Source organism: Culicoides brevitarsis, chromosome 1, assembly GCF_036172545.1.
Source record: "Culicoides brevitarsis isolate CSIRO-B50_1 chromosome 1, AGI_CSIRO_Cbre_v1, whole genome shotgun sequence".
NCBI classification, from domain to species: Eukaryota; Metazoa; Arthropoda; class Insecta; order Diptera; family Ceratopogonidae; genus Culicoides; species Culicoides brevitarsis.
The window spans coordinates 40,054,166-40,070,777 of NC_087085.1; the positions used below are offsets into that span (position 1 = coordinate 40,054,166).

A 16,612-nucleotide genomic window follows, 5' to 3' on the forward strand; every position below is an offset into this window, starting at 1 on the left:
AGATGTAAAAAGAATTCAAAAAAAACATTTTTTTAAAGAGAAATTTAAAGAGATCTTCGTTGATGGTCGTCAAGAGAGTACTAAATATGTCTTTTTTTAAAGGTTTTTGAAAAAAATCGTAAGGAAAATTGTCTTGGAGGCACAATTAAACCAAGTGTTGTTAAAAATTCAATCAATTTAAGTACAAAACCCTCATTTTTTTATCCTTGATTTAAGGTTACAGGTCAAACGTGTAATTTTTTTATTTGAACGTAAGAATTTTAAGTCGAGTTAAGAATATTTATCATAAAAACTGTTAAATAGAACAATTTTTATAATTTTCTTTTTAATTTTTTTTAAATTTAATTTTTTTAAATATTCCCTTTTAAAAAAAATTAAAAATTTTTACATTTTTTTTATATTATTTTTTTATTTTATTTTTAATTTTTTTTTATCATTGTGAGAAATAAAAATAAATTATTTTATTATATTTTTTATTTTAGATATTTTCTTTTAAAAATTTTTGAAATATTTTTATAATTTATTTTTTTATTTTATTTTTTTTATTTAATTGTGAGAAATTTATTTTTTTATATTTTTTAGATATTTTCTTCTAAAAATTTTTGAAATATTTTTATAATTTATTTTCTTATAATATTTTTTTTATTTAATTTATTTTTTTATTTTATTTTTGGCAAATAAATAAATTTTTTTTTATATATTTTTTAAATAATTTCTTTTAAAAATTAAAAAAAAATTATTTTATTTTTTAAAATTTATTTTTAAGAAATAAAAACAAATTATTTTTTTTTAAATATTTTCTTTTAAAATTTTTTAAATGTCCTCATTTTCTTTGTTGTATTTTATTCTTTTATATTTTTTTATTTATTTTATTAATTTTTTTTATTTTTAATTTAATTTTTTTTTTAAATTAATTTTTTAATAGCCAAATTCCGATATTTTTGAATTTTTTATAATACGTTAATTAAGTTTGACTTGTGTTAAATTCATTTTTTTTAATTTAAAAATTTTTTAAATGATTTGAAAAAAAAATTAACTTTTACACTAAGTTCAATTTTAAAAATCTATTAAGTCAAAATATTCTTTTGAGTTAAATTTAACTTTATAAAAATCGTTTTGATAAAAGTCCTTACGTTCAAAGTAAAAAATTAAACGTTCAGTCCCTCAAAGGTGCGTTTTGATTCATTTTTCCGTATCAACAATCACCCTAAAAAAATTTGAATTTCATAAAAAAACGAATTAATCTGAAGAACATCATCAAACAAGAAGAAGATGGAAGAAATTCCGATGAGGGACTCAAATTCAAAAGGAATTTAAAAAATGATTTATTTATTCGTTCCGTACGTGATTCGTTCATAATGTGATGATTCAAAAAAAAAACATTATTTTTGTTTACTTGTAACTTTACACATATTTACATCTACTTACAACTTCTTCTTCATCTAACATGCTCGAATCGTAGAATAATCGTGACTATCTTAACTTTATTTTTTTCTACTTCTTGAGAAGTTTTTAGTTGAAGCAGAGGAGGGACTGAAGAAATTTCATTAACAACTGCTTAACAATGATTGAAATTCCTTTTAAGACTTTTAAATTTGGTTCTTTGTCGAAATTTGTTTAAAATTAATGAAAAAAGTGGATTATTTTGAACGGTTACATGACGAGTCAAAAGTCGATCCAAGAACAAGAAAAAAAAATGAAACAGAATTGAAAGAGGAAGTAAAAACTGGTTTGATTGACTTCATAATGAGCAAGAATGACTGAGCTTTGAATGAGGACGAAAGTTCTATTCTTTATCGGCGTTAATGATAGCAACTCACGAACATTTTATAAATCAAGTCATATCATATCTTTGGAACATTGTCGTCGCTTCTTTTTCAAATAAATTAACTAATTCATTGGTTTGTCGAGTTATGTGGGCACAACAACGTCATAAATTCTCCCTTCTCTATTTTTCGATTTTTTTTCGTCTTTGGTAAGAGAAAAAAATATTTAAAGAGGAGCAATAAAAGACACCGAAAAATTTGTTCAGACTGATTGATTCAATCAATTTGAATAAAAATCGTTTATGGTTAACAAGATGTTTTATAGTTATTGTAAAATTTGCTTGTCTGTCGAGATCCATCAGAAAATACATCGGTTTTCAATTCTTCGTTTTTTTTTTGTTCGAAAGGCGATAAATCTTGAGTGGCAAATGTTTTCTTTGTAGTTCGATACGTTCTTTTGATGGGGTAATGAATGTGTCATGCACTATCAATCAATCGATACGTTATGAAGACCATCTTCTTCTTAAGATTTTTTTTTTGCGTTTTATCTCAAGTAGTACTTCTATAAAATTAGAAATTATGTAAAAATGCATTTCTTTTAAAATTAAAAATAGTTTGAGGGACGTTCGATTCATTTTCATTTTTAAATAAATATAATATATTTATTGATTTTCAATTTTAAAAAAATAAAAAAAAATTTGAATAAAAAAAAATATTGAAAATTTTTCTTAATTTCTTTTGAAGCTTTGAATTAAAATAATTATAAAACTAAATTTCCCTTTAAAATTAAAATTAAATAAATTAAATTAAACAATAATTTTAATTTTTTTTAATTTAAATTTAAATTAATTTATTTATTATTCTTTTATTAATTAAAATTAAAAAATTTTAAAAAATTTTTCAATATATTTTTTTTTATTTAAAATGAAGCTTTGAATTAAAATAATTGAAAAAAAATTAAACTAAATTAAATTTTTAAATTAAAAAATTAAAGTTTATTTTTTAAAAAAAAAAAATAAAAACTAAAATAATTCAAAAAAAAATAAAAAAATTAAAATAAAAAAAATAATTTTAACTTAAGTTTTTTTTTAATTAAAAAATTTAAATTAATTTATTTATTATTCTTTTATTAATTAAAATTATTTTATTTTTTTTTTATTTTAAAAAATTTCTAATTCAATATATTTTTTTTATATTTAAAATGAAAAAAAATTAATTAGTTCTTAACTTTTTTTACCAAATTTTTAACAAAAAAAAAATTAAATAAAAAAATAATAAATAAATAAATTATATAATTTTTTAAATTTAATTTAAATAAAATAAAATAAATTAAAATAAATAAAATAAATTAATTAAAATAAAAAAAATAAACAACTAAAATAAATAATATCTTAAATTAAATTTAAATAAAATAAAATTAAATAATTTTTTTTAATTTTTTTTTGTCTGACTCAAGCTAAAATTCAGCTTAAATAAAAAATTACTTAAATTTAATAATTAATTTTATATTAAATTTAAATATTTTGCAAGTGTTTATGTCTGATTTAAAAAATTTGAATTCAAAAATTTGCTCCTACATGTTAGAAAGTCTTCAAAATATTTAAAAATCCATAAAATCCAATAAATCTGTGATTATTGTACCCGCCTAATTAAGGCGCGCACTCAAATCCGAGTAATTAAATAAAATTTTATGACGATAATCGATGTTCATCGTGTACATTTGTGTCATGGACAATTTCAAAAGTGCATCTCTCATCTAACTACAAAACGATATAAAAATAAAGTTGTTCTTATTTACCATACAAAACGAATTTATATGCTAATTTTTTTGTGTTTTCAACTTCACGCCGTTTTTTAAAAAAAATATTAATAAACGTTTTTAAGATAAAAAGTAAAAAAAAGAGAGAGAGAGAGAGTTGACACTCGTTAGTTAAATAGTTAGATTGTGTAACTTAACAACCGGAAAGAAGCCATAAATTGAAAAAAATTAACAGGAATCAAAAATAAATTTAAATATTCACAAAAAAAAATCCCTTCGAGTTGCATTGACTTACCCATCCATGCAGGCATAATTGATTTCGGAAGTAGCTGTCTGCAAACTTCATTTTTCTCACGAAAACCGAGCGATTTGCTCATCAATCCATGACGATGCAATAAAATCTCAATTTTTCTCCACTTTAGCTTAAATTTATTATTTATTGCTCTTCTCGACTTTTTTTTTTAGACATCGTCGAGGTGTGATGTCTTTTATTGATGCGAATTAAGTCAAGTCGTAAATTTTTTGTGTGTTCCCGAAGTTGCCATTTTTGGACAGATAACTGTCGGAAATTTTGAGCGAAACAAATGGGATTATCGGGCCGAGTGATGGATGTCTTTAAAAAAATTGATGGCGAAGATGATTTTTGGAGCAAAGCGTTCAACAAAAGAAGATCAATTAATTGCCAAGCCCAGGTTTACGCCTTTGCCTCTAAATGATTTCGGCACGTTTGCTTTGAAACTGAACAAAAGTCGAAAAATTACGAAGAAACTCGAACAAAATGAGCGAATAAACGCTAATAATAATTAATTTGTCGTCGTCGTCGTCGATCTCTCTCCTTGATTAACATATTTGTATCATTTCGTGCGATTTTTTTTTCGCTCAGCTCGCAGGAAGTGAAAAATTTCTTTTAACCGGTTGTTTCTCGTTCTATAAATCATTCAACTCTAACGTAACGAGCACGCACTGAATTTCGTCACCAACTGGATTAAATTGATTTTTTTTTTATTTTCGATGACTCCATTAATTTTTTTTTTTTGGGATTGGCTATAATTCACTTTTATTCAATTTTTGTCAATGTCTCATCAAATTGAGCCGGCAATGAATGCGATTTTGATTGCCATTCACAATTTTATTTTTTTAATTGAATTTGACGTGCATTTTTTTTCGATCTGCACGATTTCCATAATTCACTTTGTTCGCAGTGCTCGCGGACTGCTTCAATTTAAAGTTGAACCTCATTAATGTTATTATTTCTCCCCTTTTTCACTTCGTGGTACTTGAAATATGCAAGAAAATTATAAAAAACATCCGCAACAAATCAAAACAAATGAGAAAATGTTGTTTCTGAAAATAAATAAATAAAAAAAGCTAAAATTATTCCGTTCTCGGAGAACAGAGGAAAGAATAAAACTGAATGAAATTGTTTTAGTGGGTAATGAAAAAAATAAAGTTTCTTGTTGGCAAGATTGTTTTTTTTTTTGTACAATGTTCAGACAAGCACAAACAATTTGGATTGCTTGCAAAGTTTGTTCATGCGTTAAGGGTTTATTTAAAGTTTTTATTTTTTTTTTTTAATTTGTAAAGCTTTGAAACTGTTTGAGTAAATTACGTTGCTTGTTTTGATGACATTTTTACCGCATTTTGTAAAAAAATTGTTTGTTTTCGTTAAAAAGTTGTTTGAATGAAAACCTTGACATTTTTTTTTAGAATTTTCTCAGAGAAGAATTCAAATTAAAAATTTTTGGAATTAAAAAAAAAATTTTTAATTTAATTAATTTTAATTTAAAACAAAAACTCTTCATAAAAAATTATTGAAATTTAAATTTTAGCTCAAAATGTTCTGAATTTTTTCTTAAATTTCTTAAAAATTAATTAGAAAAAAATTAAACTTACAAATAATAATAATAATTTTGTAAAATAATTCTTTTTTTTTGTTAATTTTTTATAATTAATTTTTTATTTATTTTAAAAAATCATTTAATTTTTAGTTCATTTTCTATTTTTAAAAATTTAGGTACATAAAATTTCATTTTTTATTTTCATCTTTAAATGCAGTTTATATTTTTAATTTTTTTATTAAATAATATTTTTTTGTTTGATTTTGATTTTTAATAATTTTTACTAAATGCTGAATTATTATAAGTTTCAATTAATTTTATGTTCATAAGAATTTTTTAATGTAAAAATATTTTATAAAATTATATTTGTAAGTTTAAATTTTTATTTAATTGTAATTATTTCTAAATAGTTTTTATTTAATTCAAAATTTTTTTAAAAAAAATTTTTAATTATAATTTTTAGAAAAATTAAAAAATTTTTTTTAAAATAAATTTTATAAAATTAATAAGGAAATTTAAATTATTTTTTTAAAATATTTTTTTACTTGAGATTTTTATTTATTTTAGATTTAATTTAAATTTATTAAATTAATTAAAAAAAATTAAAAATTTATTTTTTTTACAAATTTGATTAAATTGAGAGAATTAATTTGAATAATTTGAAAAAAAAAATTATAATTTTTAAATATTTTTTTTTAAATAAATTTTATTAAGTACCTATCTAATTTTCAATTAAAAATTAAATAAAAAATAAAAATTTTGCAAACCAAAAAAAAACTTTTGAGGATTTAAACTTCATTAAATCAATAAACTCAACTTAATTCCCTTAATTACTCCTTTTTTCGCATCTTCTTGAGCAATAATTGTTCATAAAGTACGAGACAGCAGGTGCTTTTGTTTCTCCTTCCATTAAGCACCTGTCCTTTTTACGTTCGAAATCCTAACTTTTCAACTTTTATTCTTAAGTAACATCATCGCAGCAGGTGCATTGTTAACTTTTCATGCAACTCAATGCCCCTTAAAACTGTGTCCCCCTCAAAAATTACTCATTCCGCTTAAATGCCAATTAAAAAGCCGTGAAAGCGACGCGTTCATAATCGAAACGTGTCACAAAATGGTCATTTTAGCCGATTTTCCGCCCACATCACGAGTGTTTTTGTCATAAAATGATAGACAAGTGGCAAGGCGAGCAATTTAAACAAACAATACGCTAATAAATTTGATTTTTTTTTGTGTCCCGCCATTTAAATGAATGGACACCGAAAGATAAAGAGTAATAAAGTAATTTGTTAAATATAGTAGTTGATTGGCGTTTATGGACAGTTACGCACTATTTATCGCTTGATATGTGAGACATGCGATTTATCTCTCGTTTGAAAAAAAAAATAATTCGAGGCGCGCAAATCAGCAACATGACACAATCACGACGCTGCCTCAAGGCATGCAGATGTTATCGAAACTAATTTTTGTTTCTTCTTGTTTTTCGTTTTAGGTGCGGATAATTACATCAAAAACGGTAGTAATTCTGATGAGCCACCCAGTAGTGCAAACGAGTAAGTCAACATTCATTTATTTTATTTTTTCGCTCTGGATTACTTGCAATTTCTTGCGTTTCTATTGTGTTTTCGTTACTTTTTAATGAAAAAAAAAGAAAAAAAAATAGCAATCAGCCTCCAGCTTTTTTCTACTGCGCGACGATGCCCATTGTTTCATTTGTTGAATCGTTCTCGTGAATTCACGCAGCGCCAGAGAAAGGAACGTTTGTCATAAAAAACTTTTCTTCTCACAACTATTAAATTTTATTAAGTGTTTAATGTGCGCCAATCTGTTTTGTTACTTCCACAAACTCCATATTTTTCTATAAATTATTTGAACGTGACACATGTAACATTTTTTTCTCCTCTTCATCACACTTTGACTCTAAAAAAAATAAAAAAAAATCCATTAGAACTGAAATAAAGAAAAAAAAACTTTTTGGTTGGAATCAATTTGTTGTTTAATTAATTGATGATTGCCAAATTCGGTTCATTCGTTTGCAATTTAATAAAGTGAATGACTCCTCCGAATGATTCACGATCATACAAATTACACGATAATTTACTCAGCGATATGAATTAATATAAAAAAATAAGCTGATACATTTTTTTTTCAATTCATTCGATTCGTTGAAATTACGTTTTTTTTTTATTTCTAGAGCATTGCTCATTAAAATGCATTTTTATCAGTAAACGAGTGTAAAATTTATTTATTAGTATTGAGGTTGCGAGACATTATCCAATAAATAATAAATATGCACAATAAAATATTAATTTTAATTATTTAATTACGATTCCATGCAAGTTTTCAGTCAAAGTTTTGTTCGAGTGGTATGACTTTTGCTTGAGTTGCAAATGTTCTTTGAAAGACAATTATTATATATTTCTTGAGTTGGAGTTTTGAAGTCTTTTGAAGTTATAATTGTTGGAATATAATTGTTCCATTATGATATTAAAAGTCGTTAGAAGAGAACTTTTTATATTTGAAGTTTAAATGTCTTTAAAAGAACATAAAATGCTAAAATTTAAATTAAATTTAATGAATTTTTAATTTTTTGACTTTTTTCTTCAACATAAAATTTTATTATTAAATTTTGAAGAAAATAAAAAATAATTTAAAAAATAAATAATTTAAAAAAAAAATTCAGAAAATTGTAATTTTTGGAACAATTTAAATACTAAAAGTCGACGTAAAATAATTAAAAATTATGAATTTTTAAAAATTTTAATTTGAGATTTAAATAAATATGCCTGAAAATTAAAATTTTATGAACAAATAAATAATTATTTTTTTTTTATTAAAAATAATTTAAAATAAATTTAAATTAAAAAAAAATTAAAATAAAAAAAAAAATATAAAATATTTATCTGTTAAAAAAATATTTTTTTTTTACATTTTTTAATATAAATAATAAATTTATTTACAATTAATTATTAATTATTTTTTATAATTATTATTTTTGTTATTTTATTATTTCATTAAAAAAAATAAAAAAAAAATAATAATTTTTTATACAGTTAAAAATATTTTTTTTTTTAATATAAATTAATTATTTTTTTTTTAATTTAATAAAAATAAAATAATAAAAATTATTTTTTTTTTCACAAAATTTTATTTTTAAACATATTTAAATAGTTTATTCATAAATAAAATTATTTTAATAAAAATTCTTTTAATATAAGAATTGTTCAAAAAATTACGACTTTCTAAAAAAAAAATTAATAAATAATTTTTTAAGTAATTTTCGATTTTAAAATACCAAAAAATTATTTTTAAAAAAAAATTATTTCAAATGTCATTTTAAAAAAATTAACTATTAAATTTTCTTTAAAACTGAAAATTTTTCGAACTCATCAAATAACATCTTATTTACTGCAATTTCACAAATTTGCGTCATAAATTAGCAGTAGTTTCGTTTTAATTGACACAAATCACTCCCGTGAGACGTAAAGATTTTTCTCTCTCGCGTATAATTATCTCCGTGATAAATAATTCTGCAATGCAGACTTTGCACGTGACGAGCAACAATCAACCGCAATTCAAACACTATCCAGCACCTTTTTCGCTTTATGCATATTTTATAACACGATTTTTCAGAATATTTGTCTACATGTACCGCCATCCGAACAAAAAACGGTCCCAAAAACCATCCCGCATAAATAAATAATTTTTTAAATCCATCGACGAGAATCCATTTGCCGGCAATGATGACGATGATGAGTATTGAATAGCTTGGCTAGACCACTTTTAGAATTATTATTTTTGTTTGTTGCGTCTGTGTGCGTGTGTATTTTTCGAAAATTTCATTATTTCCTTGCCTTGCCATTGAAATTGAATTAGGATCGGTTCGTTTCAGTGCAACTCAACATATGTTGGCAACGAAAAATTAACAACGACGGTTGCTATAGGAATCGAAACGTAAACGAACGAGATGAATCATCGTGTCTGTACTGCTGAATTCCCCTCCGTGCGTCGTTAAACAACATTAACGACGTCTAACATAAACAAATGGAAACCTGTTTATTTACATTTTCACGACACATCCGAAAATTCGTAGACGAAACGAGACGACGAGAGTTGACATTATGATAAATGGTTGTTTACATGCTCCGTTTGACGAGAAGTGCAGTACTAATGGTGTCTAGATAGAAGAAATGTCTTGCCAGAAAGGCAATTAAATTGTCATAAATGACTGGTTTTGTCACTTCGTTGCATGGAAAGACACGTTTTGTGCGGAGAAAGTTGTTTAATTTTTCGTTTTTTGCACAACATTGACCTTCTTCGTGCCTTGCAACACACTAAATTATGTCATTCGGCCCTTTTGTAGGCATTTATTGCATGCCGGTTGTCGTCTCGACACACTTCAACTCGACTTCAACAAGTTAATTTCGACCGATTTCAACGGAAAATGTGGGCGTCGAATGTCAGTTTATTACTTTTATTGCTTGTTACTTGCGTGTCTCGCCGACTTTGCGCGAAAAAAGTCACCTGCGTTATTATTTATTGATTCCAATATGCATTTCCGTATAAAATTTATGACAATTATTGGCAAGTTTCCAATGGAATTGCAGGTTAACAACCAAAAAAGTAAACAAAAAAGCTAAAAATCGTTGAATTGCAGCCAAATTTATTTCATTGTCTCACAAAAATACATTTACATTTCACATTTACTGGCCTTAAGAAAAGCTGACTTCAGAATAGTGTCGAGTCCGGATCGAGTACCTTCGAAAACTTCATAGTGAAATGCCGTTAAAGCGAATTCGTAATCAGCTAATGCTTGGAAAAGTGTCATTCTGTCGATGTGATAGTGTAATGTTTCAGCCTAAAATAAATAATTTAATTAATTAATTAATTTAATAAATAATTTTTTAATTTAAATTTTTATAAATAAATATTTTTAATTTTTTTTTTAATAAAAATAAATAAATAAAATAAATTTTTTTAAATAAAAATTAAATTTAATAAAAATTAATTTAAAAATTAAATTAAAATTATTTTAAATAAAAATTATTAAATTAAAAATAGAAATTAAATTAAAATTTTTTTTTATTTTTTTTTAATTTCTTATTTTATAATATAATTTTTATTAACAAAAATTTTTATTTATTTTTTTAAATTAAAAATTTTAATTTTTTTTCAAATTAAATTTTTTATTGTTTTTTTTTAATAAATTAAAATTTTTATATTTTTTCTTAAATTTAAATTAATTTTTAATTATATTTTTTAATTTTTTTTTAATAAAAATAAAATTTAAATTTTTTTTTAAATAAAAATAAAATTTTATTTTTTTTAATAAAAATTTTTTAATTTTTTTTTTAAATAAAATTTTAATTTTTTTTTAAAAATAAAATTTTAATTTTTTTTTTAAAATAAAAATTTAATTAAAATTTTTTTTTTTAAAAAATTTTTTTTTTTTAAATTAAATTTTTAAAATTATTTTTTTAATTAATTTTTTTTTTAATTAAAATTTCAATTGTTTTAAATTTAATTTAATTTTTTTTTAATGTGATAATTTCTCACCCAATGAACAGCAGTTCCCAAGTCAACATAATTGATGATAGATTCCCGTTTGAGAGCCTTGATCAATGCATTTGGAAAATTATAGACAATTGAATATGGCACCGTTCCCGCTACCGAAGCATAAAGTATATCCAACGAGTTTATAGCTTGCATTCGAGATTGCAATTTCGCTTGAAGTTCATTCATAAACGTTTCTTTATCAAATCCGGGACAAGTATTCAGAACAGTATCGATTGCAGCGAGATCCGAATCCATAACATGACCAAATTCCTCCAACTTTCCGCTTAAATATGTGTAATTAGCAAGAACGCGATGCTTCGTTTCGTCAATTTGCGCTTGGATTCCCATGTAGTATGGTATATAGTTGCCACGTGTACGAACGATCCAGCGAAGAGGACAACCTTGTCTCGTGTAACTTCGAATTGTGCCGTAAATGTTACCAACTTCCGTGATATCCTCGAAACCCGTTGCAATTACGCTGAGAAAGTGCGTGCTATGTGTCGAAAGATCCGCGAGCGTTGAAGTCGTAATGGGATTTTCCCATCCTGAGGAAGGAGAAATCTGAAGAGGAGAAATTTTTTTGTGTGAAATGACCTTTGGAATCAGTGCAAGGAGAGATTATTTACCGTAAATAGTGTCAACAATAAAAGGCACGGAATAATTTTTAACATCGTAACTTTGTGATCCGTGTATCAGTGATGATTGGAAAAAACTGATTGGTAGAACAAAAGTATTGCGTTATTTTTAAAAAAACACATTTTTGTTTGACGAAACTGTTCAAATAAAAATTGTTTTTCGGTATTTCGCTGAAATTGTTTCTAAGAAGCAAATTTTTAAGAGTTGCCAGGGTAACTTTTGATAATTTTTTATTATCAATTTTTAATTTGAAAAATATTTTTTTAAAATTTTTATTTTTTTATTATTTTTTTTTTAAATTTTAAAAAAGTTTATAAATTTGCTCTTAAAAATTATGTTCTGTGAAATTTATTTTAAAAACTCGAAAAAAAAATTTTTTTTCTCATGAACGAAACTGAAAAAAGAAAAAAATATCAAATAAGAAAAAAAATTAAATAAAATCTGTTACTATGTGATGAAATATTTTTGATAAAAATTTATTTTAATTTAAAAAATTAAAATTAATAAAAAAAAATAAATTTAAATTAAAAAAATTAAAATTTTTTTTTTAAATTTAATTTTTTTTAAATAATAATTTTAAAACGATTTTTTAAAATTAATTTTGCGAAATTTTATTTTTTTGTTAATTTAATTTTTTTTTTAATTTTCTTATTTTTTTTTACTAAAACTAACGAAATTGAAAAAAAGTTTTACTTTCAAAAATGAAATAAAAATTTAATAATGTTTTCGAAAAATTACCTGAAAAAGTGAAATTGATAATCAAAAGCAAAAAAGAAACAAATTTTTCGTTAAAAATAATTTCTTCATAATTTCAATTCTCATAAAATTTAAAATATTGAATATTTTTTCTTTTTCTGAAAATCTGTAAAAAAAATGTTAAAAAATTTTTTTAGCTTTTCAATGGAATTTTATTAATAATTGTTGGTCCCCAATTTAACTTAATGCTAATTTAATTCGAATAAAATTATTTCTTTGCTGGTTCAGCAACAACTTTATCAGCTCTTAATATTTCCCTTGCACTAATAGATTCAATGTCATGCAAAAGACGATCAAAGTAATGATGTGAATATGTAAGTCCAAACCATTTAGCTGTATCGGCAGCATTTTCATAGGCACGTGTAATTTCTCTCATGTGAATGAATTCGAGCTATTCAAAAAAAAAAATTATAAAAAGTTGAAAAAAAAAATCAATCAAATCTTACATTCTTGAGCTTTGTTACAGGACTCTCGATAGTATGATCTTGTGCAATCTCCATAACTCTATAGTAGAAATCGTGAAGTTTTTGGGCATAGAGTGACATATGCAATCGTTCTATTTGGTACATCCAGTGCATGTTACTTTGCATTCTATCCTGGAGTTTTTCTCGGTATTCATCGATAAAAGTTGTCTTTTGTACTTCATTGCATCCCTTGGAAGTTAAGATATTCAGGATTCGATCGTGTGCAAAATCAATTTCCGCACCAATTTTGTCATGATGAGGCGCAAAATTATCATGCATTCCGGTTATCATGGAATCCTTTGTTGCATTGTAGTAAGCTTCGATATCCTTGCACCACGGCAAATAGTCGCCTTGAACATCGCGAATATGCGTCAAAACAGCAGGTTGCATGTTTGGATAATAATAAATTAGGTTATCCCTCATGTTTTCGCAATCCGTATCTGACAAAAGATAATCCATGAAATGAAAAAGATTTTCTTCAGTCAAGTAACTCTCAAAGAGTTCTTGTGTGAATGCTGTGTATGCATAAGAGCACTTAAAAAAAGAAAAATATTTACAAAGAAAAATTTTAAAATTTAAATTAAAGACTCACCGATGCAAAAGCACAAATTGCGAAAACGGGCAAAAAGATCTTCATTTTTCTTCAAAACTCTATGAAGTGCGTTTGAAAAATGATAATAAATTAATTCTTACAAGAGTATTTATTGGTATTTAAATCGTATTGAGGATCAGCTGATCAAACAAACGTCAAAAAAAATTAAAAATAATTTTTTTTTAATAATTAAGTAAAATAATAAGATCCATATTAAGTTCAAAATTTATCTCATATTTTTTTCGAATATGGTTAAAATCTTCATTTCAGGAATAAAAACGATTGTTTTGACTTCTCTTCAACATTAACTTCTATAACATTTCAAATCAGTCGATTTCAGAATTTAATCGAAAAATAAATGCCATGAAATTTTTTGATGGTTTCGTGTTAGTTAGAAATTGTGAATTTTTTCGGTGCAAAAACAGGGAGGTCACTTGGTACTGTGCAGTTTTCGTTCGAGTTTTTCTCGGTATTCATCGATAAAAGTTGTTTTTTGTACTTCACTGCATCCCTTGGTAGTCAACATTTAATAAGTCAATCTTAAGTAGTCCAAAAACCTAAATTTTTAAATTCTAAAACGAACTTCAATTTTTCTATGCATTTTTAGTGCATTTGGGTTTATTCAAGTACCTCTTTGACATACCCAATCTCACTAAAAATGTATATAAATCTGAAGTTTGTTTTAGAAATTTAAATATAGGTTTTTAGACTACTTTAGACTTAACTAACACAAAACTGTTAAACAAATCTCATGCTATTTATTTTTCGATGAAATTCTGAAATCGGTTGATCTGATTTCAAAAGAATTTTTTGTTGAGGTTAGGTAGATCCTTTAAAAAATACGATTAGCTTTTCAATACAATTTTATTAAGAATTGTTGGTCCCCATTTAACCTAATGATAACTTAAGATGCATTTATTTCCTGGCTGGTACAGGAACAACTTTTCCGGCTCTCAATATTTCTCTGGAATTCAAAGCTTCGATATCATGCAAAAGACGATCGAAAAGATGATGTTGTAGCGTTACGCCATACCATTTGGTTGTATCGGCAGCTTGTAAATAGGAGCGCTTAATTTCTTTCATATGAATGAATTCAAACTATTCAAAAAAAAAAAAAACAATTAAAAAAAAAATAGAGTGAATTAAAAAAAAGTCTTACATTCTTGAGATTTAATACGGGACTCTCAATAGATTGATCTTGTACCATTTGATGGATCTCATAGAAGAATTCATGCACTCTTGTGCCATAAGTCAACATATTTAATCGTTGTACTTGGTCCATGTAGTTGTAGATATGTTGCATTTTCAAACTGAGATGTTCTTTATATTCGTTAGTAAAATTTGTTTTTTGTTCTTCACTGCATCCCTTGGTATTCAAGATAGTCTGAATTCGATTGTATGAAAATTCGATATCTTCTGCAATTTTTTCAGCGTAATGATAAAAGTCCTCTTGTAACTCAGCCATCATGGAATCTTTTGTCGCATTATAGTAAGTTTCGATTTCCTTGCACCACGGCAAATAGTTGCCTCGAACATCACGAATGTGTTCCAAAACAGCAGGTTGCATGTATTGATAATGCTCAATCATGTCAGTATTCATTTCATCACACAACAAATCTGTAAACTGATAATTCATGAAATGAAAATGATTCGTTTCGTTCAAATAAGTATCAAGGAGCTCTGATGTGAATTCTGTGTATGCATGGGAGCACTATAAAAAACAAAAAAAAAACTTATTTAAGGAGAAAAAATTAAAACGTTAAAGCTTAAAACTCACTGATGCCAAAGCACAAAGCACGAGAACTGGCAAAACGAACTTCATCTTTTTACAAACGGTTGAAGTGTGTTTGAAAAATGATGATAAAATAATTTTTAAATGAGTTTTTATTCGTATTTTGAATTTAAATTACCGTATCAGCTGCTCAAACAAACGTCAGAAAAAAAAATAAAAATACGAAGTTGACAACAATTATTTTTGCTTTTCTAGAATCAAACTCTATTTTTATAACCGTGTCTCCCGTTTAACATGTTCTTTTATTTACTTAAAGCGAATTTTTTCGTGCTACCAACAATGCTGCGTCAGTGATTCGTTTAATTTCTTCATAGAATGCATCGAATTTGTCAAAGTTCCATGAAATAAAGTACCATTTGGCAATTTCGGATTGCGTACGATAGTATTGTGTGGTAAGCGGCATCATTTGTGATTCAACACGTTGAACACCTGGCAAAGCACTTTCCAACTCAGGATCTTGAACCTCATTGATTGCCATAAGATACCTGTTTTGAACGTTATAAATCATCATGCTTGAGATGATGTCATTCGTTTGGTACATAACGTTGTCATAATCCCTCATTTGCCCAATAATATCGGAACAATTCAACTCATATGCGGTACTTATTTCCTCTCTTTCCGTTTGTTGATTCGCCAGAATTGCGTCAATCTGTTTGAAACCAAAGTCAATTTCATCTCCAATCATTTGATAATATTCAGCGACATCGTTTTCGACTGCCGTTTTGGTTGCACGTCGCGCTTCCTCAACAATAGCTAAGATGTCAGAGCACCATGGTAGGTAATTCTCACGAGATGTGATCCAATCTTTTGTGGGCTGATCTATACCATAATGGTAAGTTTCTGGAATTTGTCCAATATATGAACAAAGATGTTCTAAATCAGGAAAATTTTTTCCGGGTTCGAAATGAACTGAAGTTTCTTCCAATGGAGGAAGTTGAGCCATCGCTGCTATTGTACGGGAATCCCATTCTTGAGCTGACACAGCAAACTGCAAAGAAATACGATAACTGTAACGATGCAATTTGGATGTCTAAGCAAAACACGTACCTCTGTCAAAATGGAAACCACAAGGAAAATAAGGAACTTCATGTTCATTCAAGCTGCTTAAAATCTTCTTTAAAAACAACTTGCGAATTGTCTCCGTTTTTATTTGAAATTTGAATAAACAATACGTCTACTACAAATATTTATCCACGAGATGTTCGATATTCTTATGGGAAATATACTTTTCAAACTTAAAAGATGAAACAAGAAATTTGTATCCTGAGTAATCTCATAATTTGCAGGATTTCAAATGATTCAAACGAAGGTAAATTTAATCATTTTACAAAATTCTGTCTCCAAAGAGTTATCTTATTTTCGCTTTAATCATTCGTGATGTTTACGCGAATTTTGCTCTCAATACAGGTGTTTTCAACATTTTTTCGAGTTGCTAAGGTTTTTTTTGCGTATT

The 16,612-nt window shown here is 25.3% G+C and overlaps 1 protein-coding gene across 2 annotated transcripts in view; it reads left to right on the forward strand.

Moving 5' to 3' along the window:
* Positions 1-16,612, forward strand: part of LOC134828156 (uncharacterized) — a 74,769-nt gene that overhangs the window by 9,488 nt on the left and 48,669 nt on the right. For both annotated transcript variants that reach the window (XM_063841143.1, XM_063841144.1), the window contains exon 2: positions 6,856-6,916. In XM_063841143.1, coding sequence (XP_063697213.1) covers positions 6,856-6,916 — 61 coding nt within the window. The remainder of the gene's footprint in view (positions 1-6,855; positions 6,917-16,612) is intronic.